This window comes from Sciurus vulgaris (assembly GCF_902686455.1).
Source record: "Sciurus vulgaris genome assembly, chromosome: 8".
Lineage (NCBI taxonomy): Eukaryota > Metazoa > Chordata > Mammalia > Rodentia > Sciuridae > Sciurus > Sciurus vulgaris.
In genome coordinates this window covers 87,525,652-87,538,087 of record NC_136468.1, presented here as the reverse complement: position 1 = coordinate 87,538,087, position 12,436 = coordinate 87,525,652, and the positions used below count along the sequence as shown (strand labels likewise).

The window sequence follows — 12,436 nt, the reverse complement described above, 5'->3', positions numbered from 1 at the left end:
CTAGCCGCAGAGTGGGGGGAGGAGCACGTACTCGGCGTAAGGAGGGCGTAGAGCATTCCCGCCATTGGCGGCGGTTAGGGCGTTTACGTAACGGCCTGACGTAGGGGAGGACGCGTTAGTCGGGGGGAAGGTTCTAGAAAAGCGGCGGCAGCGGCACTAGCGGCAGTAGCAGCAGCGCCGGGTCCCGTGTGGAGGTGCTCTTAGCGGTGTTGTTTCTCGAGCAGCGGCAGTTCTCACTACAGCGCCAGGACGAGTCCGGTTCGTGTTCGTCCGCGGAGATCTCTCTCATCTCGCTCGGCTGCGGGAAATCGGGCTGAAGCGACTGAGTCCGCGATGGAGGTAACGGGTTTGAAATCAATGAGTTATTGGAAAGGGCATGGCGAGGCCGTTGGCGCCGCAGTGGAAGTCGGCCCGCCGCCTCCATGGGAGAGTGGCAGGAAACCGGGCCGCTACAGGAGCGGTTGGTCTTAGTGTGTTTGCGAGAGGGGTCGGTCGCGGAGGCCTGATCGTACAAACACCTTCCCCACCCTCAGCCTCCCGGCGCCATTTCCCTGTGCTGGGGTGGGGGATGGGGAACTAACACATGGCGGCCGCGGCCCTCTTTTAGTGGAAGCGGGGCGCGTAGGTGGGAACCATCACTCCTTTTTAAAGGCACGCCGTTTTGGGGACCTGGGCTACTCCGCGATTGAGCGTTTCGGCGGGCAGCGGGCCCTCGTGAGCGAGTCTGCGGAGCTTCCCCTCCCCCCCTCTCCCGGGAACCGGATTTGGCGGCCGCCATTTTCCTGTCTTTCCTTCCTCGCAGCGATTTTCTTATAACTACCTGAGTTTTATCAGTTTAGTTCTTTTTATCAAAGCTTAGAAGTGGTTAACTATTTTTCTTTCTTCTCGGGCTGTTTTCATATCGTTTCGAGGTGGATTTGGAATGTTTTGTGAGCTTGGAGCTTTAGCGTCCTGCGCACCTCGTTTAAGGCGCTCTGCCTTCCCCTCGATGAAATGGCGCCATTGCGTTCAGAAGCCACACAGAAGAGGGGGGGGAGTGGTTCCGCAGGGCTTGTTGGCGCGGGCTGAGAGAAGGTACCTAGGGCGTTGGGCGCTGTTTCCGCGAGCTTTTTACAAAGAAACCACTTTTCCAGGCCTTGATGTTTTAAGAGTAACGGTTTTATCTGGATGTGCGTTGATTAAGAGCAGTCGAATTGTAGCAAATTCGCAGTGAAAAAAATTTGGAGCCCTCGGTACCGAGTGAGTGTAGCGGCGAGGAGGGTTACTTTGAGGGGGAGGGGTGTTCACTTGCAGTCTTTTAGTGTTCTCAAGGGTTCTGCCTGAATGGCGGAACTTATTTGTATTTTTAATATTTTTCCTGGGAAGTTTGAACTTTACTGGGTAAAACTACGGATCCTTGTAAGCCAGAAATTATAAGGAAAATGAAATAAAAACAATTTTGTTCTAGTTGTATTTGATCACATGACTTGGTCCTTCATAATGCGTGTATTGCAATATAAATCACTGTTTGGGGCCTGGACCACTCTGTTTGAACTTTGTCACTTGATTTTCTCATTTGTTTGCAATCATGGTTGATCATTACATTGATAAGCGTAAGGTTTCAAGCGAAGGGGGTCTTCCTGATTATTTTCTTTGACCCTAAGCACATTTATAAAATAACTTTGTTTATAATCGATAGTGGACATCGGGTAAGTTTGGAAAAAACTGAGGTAAGTAATGAGTTTTTGCTTTTTGTAGTGATGTGTAAGAATTGTATGTATACTTTTTTTTTTTTTTTTTTTTTTTTGTTTTAGAGAGTTCAGACTAAAGCAAATGCAGTTAGGTGGAAAACTGCCTTGCTGAATAACCATTGTTTTAAAGCTGGAAATTTTCAGGGGAACTAGTTAAGACAAATTATTTTTAAAATATCAGAATACTGAAAAACTAATCGAAGATCTAAATGGGCTCTTAATCATTATTTTTACGTGCAGATGGGAGACTGCATGGAGCCAGAACTTCCATAGAGTGATATTGAAAGCAGTAGTGCTGCTTTAGTTGGAACAATTTTTTTTTTTTTTTTTTTTTTTTGGTACTGGGGATCGAACTCAGGGCCTTATGCTTGCAAGGCAAGCACTCTACCAGCTGAGCTATCTCCCCAGCCCTGGAACAATTTTTTTTGTAGTCAAGATTATGTTTGATCTTTTAATATATCATGCTTAAGTTCAGTTTAATAATTACTCTAACTTAATTGCCCATAATGGAAGACTGATTCAGTATGTTTTTTGCTGGTTTGCAGATACTAAAATACTTTAGCTCAGATTTTTTTTTTGTTTTGTTTTGTTTTGTTAAGGTTTAAGACTTGCGTGGTTAGTCAGATGGGCCCTAAGTTCAGTAGGCCTGACCTGCTTTAATTGGGCAAATAAGAGGTGGTGTTATAATGTGAAATGTTATAATTTTTGAAATATGAGCGCTATAAGATTTTAATGTATTTTTGTTTATGTGGTTTGCTGACATTGTACTCACTCAAGTAACCGAATTGAGTGCCCGCCAAAAAACCAGCATTTTAAACTTTGAATTTAAGACATTTTTAAAGATGCTAATGATAAAAACAATTTGCTTGCTTATAAGAAAGGATGTTATTATTATGCATATCTAGAATATTTTTTCTAATTGTTACATGGAGAAACTTGTTTCAGTGGTTCCATTGGGTTGAGATAACTTGTAGTCACCACCAGAGGGGGCAGTTAAGGGAAAATTGGTTTTTAGGTGAAATAAGTTGGTAAGCTTTGGGTTAGTAAGGAACGGAGAGTTTTTACATGTAAAAATCCTAGGTTGAGTAAAGTTAACTGATTTTAAGATATAAAATGGAATGACAATTTCATTAAGAATTTGTTAATAACCCTCCAGTGATCATGGAATAGATTGGTTTCTCAGAAAGTTGTAAAAGTTTAAGTGATACTAAATTGGTTTAAGATATTTTAATGTGAAGTAAATTTAAATCAAGCTTTAGTGACATTGAAAGTTGTATAATTCAGCTGAGACTTTTTTTTTTTTTTTGGTGTAACACAACTAATATGCAGTTTAACATATGGTTTAAATTTGATGTAAGTTTTTTTTTTCCCCCCAGAAAACTTTAGAAACTGTTCCTTTGGAGAGGAAAAAGGTACTCTGCCAGCAGGTCACCTCATATTTAAGAATTTAATTTCCTGCATACAAAGAGAAAATGTAAATAAAAATTGAAATGGTGTTTTCCTTTGCAGAGAGAAAAGGAACAGTTCCGTAAACTCTTTATTGGTGGCTTAAGCTTTGAAACCACAGAAGAAAGTTTAAGAAACTACTACGAGCAATGGGGAAAACTTACAGACTGTGTGGTAGGTTAACTAGAAAGTTGGCTGCTGACATTAGCCCTTTATCTCTTGACATTGCGATTCATGTGAATCACGCAGACAGTAACAACTCAGTATTTGCAGTAAAAAGATCTAATTTGTTACTAGATTGAATGCTAAAGTTTCCTTTTGGTTTTAAAGGTTATGAGGGATCCTGCAAGCAAAAGATCAAGAGGATTTGGTTTTGTAACTTTCTCATCTATGGCTGAGGTTGATGCTGCCATGGCTGCAAGACCTCATTCAATTGATGGGAGAGTGGTTGAGCCAAAACGAGCTGTAGCAAGAGAGGTAAGCTAAACATACCTTCTGCAATAAACATGAAGAAAAAATCCTAATGAACAGAATGTAATTTTTGAAAGAATTACTAGTTTAATAACTTGTTACTAAAACTGAGTTAAACATATGGACCCCCTGCTGATGTCTCAGAAGAGGGATTGTGGAACAGATATGGTACAGGGATGGTGTATATATGATCATGTCTGGTTTCTTCTGTCAGGATAACATTTTCCTCCCACTATTGTAGGAGTCTGGAAAACCAGGGGCTCATGTGACTGTGAAGAAGCTGTTTGTTGGTGGAATTAAAGAAGATACTGAGGAACACCACCTTAGAGATTACTTTGAAGAATATGGAAAAATTGATACCATTGAGATAATTACTGATAGGCAGTCTGGGAAGAAAAGAGGCTTTGGCTTTGTTACTTTTGATGACCATGATCCTGTGGACAAAATTGTATGTAAGTGTCTTTAAGCACAGGTGTATGGGGTAGATTTGGGGTATGTGAACACATACGTAACTTTATTAGGTAAAATTTTACAGTTTCTCACTATTAAGTGTGCTCATTTTAATGGAGTCTGAATTGTTCATTCCAGTGCAAAAATACCACACCATCAATGGTCATAATGCAGAAGTAAGAAAGGCTTTGTCTAGACAAGAAATGCAAGAAGTCCAAAGTTCCAGGAGTGGAAGAGGAGGTAAGATTTTTAACCTCTCCCCCTTTCTCTTTTCATTTGTTTGAGTGTTTGCCATTAACCAGGGCATTTTATTGTAGGCAACTTTGGTTTTGGGGATTCCCGCGGTGGCGGTGGCAATTTTGGACCAGGACCAGGAAGTAACTTCAGAGGAGGATCTGGTAAGTTCAAGTTCTAAAAGGTTAAAGGGTAATGTATGCTTGATTGCAGAAAAATTATTAAATAGGTTTTGGTAAAAATTACCTAAGTTAAATATTTGTCCCAAAGACTTTTAAATCAGTTGTGTCCTGCTAATGTACTCATTTGTTGGTTAGAAAAGTGATAATGGGTATATTTGGGTGTTTTTTGTTTTTGGTAACTGAATTCAGGATGGTCACATAGGTCTTACCACCTTCAGTTTTTATAAATAGTTGAAGTGATATTGCAACAGCCTTAAAGAGCATGTACTTTCCTGCCTAGTTAAATTAACACACAGGAATTGTAAGTGTAACAATGTCTAAATATATTGGTAGGGATTTGCTTTAGGCTTCAGTTGTAATTACCCGAATTAATGTAGTGAGGTGTAACAAAAAGACACTGGCCTTATATATAAATGTATAGAACGTGATTTAAGGGTCAAGTCTAAGTCTAAAAGTTAACTGTACTAATAAGATTTTAGTTCTACACTTTCATATATATTTTTATGAATAAACCAGTAAGATTACTATGTTCTATTCTGTGGGTACCTGGTTGTTATTTCAAAAAAGTGGGAAAAGGGTATTTCAAATGAATAGGATTAACCAGGTTAAAATTGTTTTTGTATCCCTGACAGATGGATATGGAAGTGGACGTGGATTTGGGGACGGCTATAATGGGTATGGAGGAGGACCTGGAGGTCAGTTTCTTCTACCTGTTGATTTATATGGCTAACAGTCACATCTTAATGTTTGTCTGTTTTACACTACTCAGGCTTTTTCAAAACAATTAGCTGTATCTTAGGTATTATAAGTTAGTACATACATACAGGTTTTGGTATAGAGCACAAAATCATGGATGGAAAATGTCATGCAGTTTCATTTATTGGAAAAAAGAATTGGAGCTAGGTGTGGTGTTTATATATTTTGCATTTTCTACAAATGCATAGGATAATAGATTTGGCTGAGATCAATGTGTATCTTTTGGGAAAGTAGATAGATGTTGTCTCTTACAGTAACTTTACACCAGTGAAGCTGTTCCCTTAATCTTAACCCAAGATTCAGTACTTAATGAACCATCAGGAAGGGAACCTTAATACCTTTAGGTGTAGGGGAGAGGTATGTAAGTGTAAATGGTTTTATCCAGTTGTGTGGTAGGTATGCTAGATCCCAAAATGTTCATCAGGACAAGGTAAGCATTCTATCTTTGATGTTATTCTACATGAGATTTTTACATGTTATTCTACATGAGAACAAATGTTTCGTGTTATAAAAGTATGTGCTTTAAGAAATTGTAAACGGGTTTGATGTGACAGTTCAAATGAAATGGAAGATATTAGGTAATTAAAGGTTTTTTTTTTATAATAGGTGGCAATTTTGGAGGTAGCCCTGGATATGGAGGAGGAAGAGGAGGATATGGTGGTGGAGGACCTGGATATGGAAACCAGGGCGGGGGCTATGGAGGTGGTTATGACAACTATGGAGGAGGTAATTTCACCTGCAAACATTGTGGGGGGGTTCTTTTGTTTGTGTGTGTGCTGTTGGGGATCAGACACAGGGCCTGGGATATAATAGGCAAAACACTACGGCCAAGCTACATCTGCAGCACCTCCAGCCCTTACAAGTGGGAATTGGGTTGGAATTAATGACTCTTAGATTTGAGGGGTTTTTTGTTTGTTTTGCTTTGTTGTGTGTGTGTGTTGCTGGGAATTGAACCCAGGGCCTTCTGCATGTGAGGTGAGCATGCTACGGATTTTTTTTGTTTGTTTGAATGTCACTATATGCCTTTTAACAATTGTACATTAGATTTTTAAATTTTTTTGTAGAATACTTGGTCTCTGGTTTGATGTTTGGGTGTTTCTAAGGTGTTATATTTCATTTCTATTACAGGAAATTATGGAAGTGGAAATTACAATGATTTTGGAAATTATAACCAGCAACCTTCTAACTATGGTCCAATGAAGAGTGGAAACTTTGGTGGTAGCAGGAACATGGGGGGACCATATGGTGGAGGTAATTTATAAATACAAATTGAGATTCTTCATCAGAATTTAGTGTGATTATAGGATTAGTCTTTCATAATTTGAAAAAGGGAAATAAAGATTGGGGTAAGATTGGGATAATCTTTATTTCCATTAACACCATGAGAAAATCCCATGGTGTTAATGGAATAATAGTTTCCAAAGATACTGACAAAGTAATTGTATCAGATTAGGGATTATTGGTATGGCAAAGTTGGAAAGTATAAGATTTGGGGATTAGCAAAGTAGATAATTGGGGTGGGATTTTTTTTTTTTTTTTTTTTAAAGACAGCTAAGTTGAATTATTGTACATAGAAGGTGGTATGAATTAATGTAAATGAATACCTTTATTCAAGCTGGTATTTGGCTTAAAGCCAAATATAGATTCCTCATCCTCTCTTGCTTGATAAATTCTTCAAAAATCCCTTAATACCAAGTAGTGGTGGAGAGCTTCTTATAAAAATATAGCATCAACAGTGTTGCTAAGTTTTAAGAACGAAATTAAAACATTTATGGATCCAGATATTGTGTCCCAAGTAATCTGGTTAACTGAACCATAAAGGGTTATATGTTTATAAAAATAAATGATTATAGGAAATGAAAGTAAGTTTGCTTTCTTTTTGCTCTTCTTAACCGTTCTAGGAAATTATGGTCCAGGAGGCAGTGGAGGAAGTGGGGGTTATGGTGGGAGGAGCCGATACTGAACATCTTATTTGCCATGGGTAAGTAGTTTTTGAGTTTTACAATTATTATTGTCTTGGGAGATCTAGCTGCAGGAGTAAAAAGCTTTTTAGGATGTTATCTTTCCTTAAAATCTGGTTAGATGGATAATTTCATAACCTATTTTTTTTTTACTCTTTACTTCTGTTGAAACAGGCTTCACTGTATAAATAGGAGAGGATGAGAGCCCAGAGGTAACAGAACAGCTTCAGGTTATCGAAATAACAATGTTAAGGAAACTCTTATCTCAGTCATGCATAAATATGCAGTGATATGGCAGAAGACACCAGAGCAGATGCAGAGAGCCATTTTGTGAATGGATTGGATTATTTAATAACATTACCTTACTGTGGAGGAAGGATTGTAAAAAAAAAAAAAAAAATGCCTTTGAGACAGTTTCTTAGCTTTTTAATTGTTGTTTCTTTCTAGTGGTCTTTGTAAGAGTGTAGAAGCATTCCTTCTTTGATAATGTTAAATTTGTAAGTTTCAGGTGACATGTGAAACCTTTTTTAAGATTTTTCTCAAAGTTTTGAAAAGCTATTAGCCAGGATCATGGTGTAATAAGACATAACGTTTTTCCTTTAAAAAAATTTAAGTGCGTGTGTAGAGTTAAGAAGCTGTTGTACATTTATGATTTAATAAAATAATTCTAAAGGAAATTGTGTAATTATAGACTTTTTATTTTAAATAAGTTAAGGAGTGGGTAGTATAATTAAGGTCCATTGCAAAGTTGTTGTTATGTTTGTATAAGATAAATGGTGGTCAGATATAAGTGTGTTGTCTGCAATTCATCAGGATTAAATTAGATAACTTTAAGGGATATCTCTGCAAGGAGAAACACCTTTTTAGATCTTTTAGATGCTGCTTCTTCAATGCAAGGAAAGGAAATAACCCCAGCGAGGTACTCTTCAGGGACACAGGTCTAGTACAAGAGAACTCTTGACGGCTACTAAGTTCAGCCAGTCTTAAAAAACTGTGCTGTTTCTACAAAGCTTTAACTACAGTAGTTTATAAGGATGCCAACGAAAGCTGAGGGTGTAGAGCAAAATAGTTCTAAGCTTCAGTTAAACTTCTTTAGGTAAGATCTTATTTACTTTTTCTTTCTTAATTTTCCTCCCTAAAAGATAAACTAATAACTCTTCAATGGTCTTACAGTATAGTGGTTCTTGTGTAGTTTAACATAGCTACAAATTGAGTTTAACAATATATAAACTCAAGAGAATAATTTTTATAAACCCTGTTTTCCAATCTGTCATTTACTTAAATTATTTTGGTTGTTTTCCCTTTTTTTCCTTCTTTCCCACCCCCTCCCTCTTCATGAAGATTCAGGTGCTTAACATATCATTTTTTTCCCTGCTGGAATTTAGCATTGATATGAACCATGGACAAGTATATTCTGCTGCCACAAAGACTGTAAAGTGCTTCATTTCAACAGCTGAGGCAAGCCAAGTGATCATTAATAAAGCTTTTCTTGGTTCCTTCAGTGGTGTTGGTAGTAAAATGGTAGGTAAAAGTTAGGCTGCAAGTTCAATAAATCATGAGATTTCCCATCATTGCACCCTGTGTATTCACATTTCTTGGAGCAGGCATTTTGAGTGTATTCAGGGTTTTTTTTTTTTTTTTATTGTTTTGTTGTTTTTTTTTTTTTTTTTTTTAATAAAGACTTATGGTTCTAACTTTACATACTTATGATGGATGAGGCTGAAAGAAGGTAGGACAAACTAGTTGGATTTTTTTTTCCAGATAGCTTATACTTAAGAGTAAAATGTCTGTCTACATTATGAATCTTGTATGTACCCATTACTGATAGTTGGGTTAAAATGTAATATTTACCCAAGGTCCTGTTCTAAACAGATATAGGTTGACTGCTGAAATTCATTTCTGAAAACTATTCCTCAGAGATTGATTTCCTGGCTTTACTGCCTTTTCAGGAATGTAATATTCAGGGCTTATTCCGTATGCACCAGTGAGTCTTCTTTGATCCTAAGACCACCACTGAAGTTATTTAGGTTCTTTGGACAAACATGATAAACTTCTTCAGATACTTTTTTTTTCCTTTGGCAGGAAGGTGTCTTGCTGCAGGTAACTAATGAAGAAGTGGTCAACCACAGAGTCTTCAAGAAATAAGAAATACTGTACCATCTGAAAGTAGTTCTTGTTGGTGCCTTCATTTAAGAAGCACTTTTTAACATAAAAGGGAAATGTTTTCTGATAAAAACAAATACTTCATTTAGTACAGGTTCTTGATAAAATAATTACAAAATGAGTGTTGTTTGTAAAATAACAAAATAAGCTAGAGAGATACATGTATCATGTTTTAAATTAGGTTTGTGAGTAGACAGATTTAAAGTTCTATTTTAAATACAAAATTTATAAAAATAAATACTTTTGTATCCAAATACCTGGTGTAATGTTTACACATAAAATGTGTGAATCTTGTTCTATCAACATTCAGTTGTCTACAAGATTTCCATCCCTTAATTTTTTTACAGCAGTTTCCAGATTTATGCATATTGCCATTTTTTCTTTGACTATTAATAGACAAATGAGAAAAGCATTGTGGACATTATTGGTTGTCCCTAATAAAATGCTATTCTTCATGCACTATATATTCAGCGTTTGAATACTGCTACGGTTTTTCTATATGTCTAACATTAATGGTGTTTTAAAACCGTGTTAACCAGCTAAAGCGGTTTATTAACTGGCTTGTGAAAGTCGCTGAGACAAAAATCTGGCATGCCCATAGTGTGTTGTCAACCACTATTTTATTGAAATCTATACTTGTAAGTTAATAGCAGTGATTACCTTAGAAAAACGAAGCTTTGTGGGTCAGTTTCATAATGGGGACTTTATACGGATATCTTTACCTGAATGCATTGAGGAAACCAGCAAAGGGCATACAAAGTTGATTTGCTTTAACCAATTTATTTTGCTTTTGATAGTAGGTACCTTAACAGGTAAGTGAGGTTAATCACTAGCACAAAATTATCAGCTCTTGTGTTCATATCTTCCACTTGAAATGCTTTGTATCAGCCCTGTCATCGACCATAAGGTTGTCTGAATACTTGACTTCCACTTTTTTTTTTTTTTTTTTAAGGAAAAAAAATAATTTCAAGGTCTTAGAAAAGTGACTCTACAAAGAAGTTGAACTCTGACTAGAAATAAATTGGTGTGACACTATCTCAATACCGATTCTTAATCAAAGTCAAGGGAAATAATAAAGGGGGAAATGAACTGGCACAGAAGGGTTTACCAAGATAGGGAGCAATGCCAACTATTCCTGCATGTTGTATATTTTAGAAAAATTAAAAACAGGTAGTGTTTGTGTAACCCTAGACATGTCTTAGGGAAATGACTTACCAGATGGTGTGCATGTTTTTATCTCAGGCTTAACCCTTACTACTGCATGATAACATTACTTTTATACTTGGATACCTTGTGCTTTATCTGTGGGTCAGTGGTTGGGAGCATTTTAACTATGATTCCGGCTTCAACTCTGGGATACAATCAGAAAACTTGCAATAGCCTCCTAAGGACTGAAAATCTACCACATTTGTCTTGAGAGGAACAAGAATAATGCACAAGACAGTCAAAAATTCAGTATTGATCTCGTGATAGGACATCAAGAACACATCACTGGGAATTACCTTGAGGCTTCGCAAAGTGACATTACCATATTGTGGAAGCTTTTACAAGTTGATAGGGAAAAGTTTTATCTCAAGGTGGATTTACATGTATTTAACCCTATGACTTAAACTCTCTCAAACACCTTCTAATGCTTTAATAGTCTGCAGGACACATCTACGCTCTTGCCCTTTTAAGTCTAATCAAGATTCTGAACTTGGGGTACCCATTTGCTTGGTTTTTTTAAACACTTGGCTATTGAGTATCTCTTTGCAGTTTTGGGGATTTTGGAGGGTGGGTGAGGACAGCAAGGTGAAAGGAATAAAGCTTGAGAATGTGCTGTGTGAAAGTGTCAATCCTGGTGTGAGTCACTGCCAAAAAAAAAAAAATATGTGAAGGTCTTAGGGAAAATGATGGCAGCATAGTGGGTGCTTTTTTGAACTAAATGTCATTCTACATGAGAAGTAATTGGGTAATTTTGTATTTGGGCCAGTCCACATAACCTGGGAATAAAGTGCATTAGAAGAAAATGCAAGCTTAAATGTTAGATGGTAGACATCACATGTTATTGTACATTGTGGGGGACATCTGTTATCCAGGCACAATTGGGCACATAGTGGGTGAGAACAGTCCTGGCTAGCAACAACTTTGCATTGGGTTCTAATGTGTAAAACAGGAATGAGTGGCTGCAGCAATACTGGTTCATGTGCCCTTGCATCCATGATTCTCACTAGCCCTTGGCAAGTAGGAAGTTGCCGCCGTTGAGTAAGAAAGCACTCAAATCTTAACGGGTTTTACTGGTTGTGATTTCAGCACTTGAAAAATGCATTCAGTAGGTTATCTGTGTGGTGGTGGTCTTAACTTTAAAGTGGGCTGTAATTGAAGATGGTACTTTTACAAATTGAATTGCACATTACTAAGCAACAGTGCCTATGGGAGAAATAACCTACCTGAATTTAGATAACAGTATACACATACAGTAATACAGTAAAAAGAAAGTCCATTTCTTGCCTAGTGCTAACACTAAAATAATGTTCCTATTCATTTGAGTGAAACTGGTTGACTTGTGTTTGGATAGTAACCTGGTGAAATAAGTTCAGTGTGGTTATCCGATTCTTGTGCTGCTAGGTTCCCTGGGTTGAGAGTAAAAGAAGTGACATAAAGATCATTACTTAAATTTACCTTTTCAGCACTAGTTATTTTATGAGCTCACTAAGAATTTCCCATATTTTTATACTTTTGACTTCACACTATAGCCTTTAGGGAAAAAAAGGTACATTGCTTGGAGTTCAAAGGGAGAAGGTTGTATAGATTTATTTTTTGTATAAAGTTTGTATAAATTTTCACAAAAGTATAAGTTAAATATTTTGAAAAGCTTACTACAGTGCTAACAAACTTGAAAATGTTAAGGGTGTTTTGTTTTTTTTTTTTTTTAACTTAAAATACAAAACACGTCTTAAAAGTAATCCCCAGTGTTTGCTTTTCAAAGTGACTGGATCTTACTATCCCCCCTTCCATTAAGTGTGGTGATCTTGCCTTCAAGTTGCAGTAAAGATAATACTTG

At 37.1% G+C, this 12,436-nt stretch overlaps 1 protein-coding gene across 7 annotated transcripts; it reads left to right on the top strand.

The window, feature by feature from the left end:
* The first annotated feature begins 122 nt into the window (after nucleotides 1–122).
* HNRNPA2B1 (heterogeneous nuclear ribonucleoprotein A2/B1) lies at nucleotides 123–9,855 on the top strand. 7 transcript variants are annotated; one of them, XR_013765886.1, is made up of 13 exons: nucleotides 123–339; nucleotides 3,107–3,142; nucleotides 3,240–3,350; nucleotides 3,507–3,653; nucleotides 3,889–4,099; nucleotides 4,236–4,337; nucleotides 4,415–4,495; nucleotides 5,146–5,208; nucleotides 5,876–5,995; nucleotides 6,398–6,520; nucleotides 7,171–7,250; nucleotides 8,616–8,688; nucleotides 9,313–9,855. XR_013765886.1 is itself a non-coding variant. In XM_079151940.1 (12 exons), the coding sequence occupies exons 1-11, from the start codon at nucleotides 334–336 to the stop codon at nucleotides 7,230–7,232; spliced, it is 1,062 nt and encodes a 353-aa protein (XP_079008066.1). In that variant the 5' UTR covers nucleotides 123–333; the 3' UTR covers nucleotides 7,233–7,250; nucleotides 9,313–9,855. The 7 variants fall into 7 exon arrangements, 5 of the variants coding, with proteins under 5 accessions (XP_079008066.1, XP_079008065.1, XP_079008064.1 ...); XR_013765887.1 differs by having other exon boundaries at nucleotides 8,616–8,751; XM_079151940.1 differs by lacking the exon at nucleotides 8,616–8,688.
* Nucleotides 9,856–12,436: the final 2,581 nt, after the last annotated feature.

Coding starts and splice junctions, on each gene's coding strand:
- HNRNPA2B1 (XM_079151940.1), top strand. Junction 3,143..3,239: donor TTCCTTTGGAGAGGAAAAAG/GTACTCTGCCAG, acceptor TTTCCTTTGCAG/AGAGAAAAGGAACAGTTCCG. Junction 6,521..7,170: donor GGGGGGACCATATGGTGGAG/GTAATTTATAAA, acceptor TAACCGTTCTAG/GAAATTATGGTCCAGGAGGC.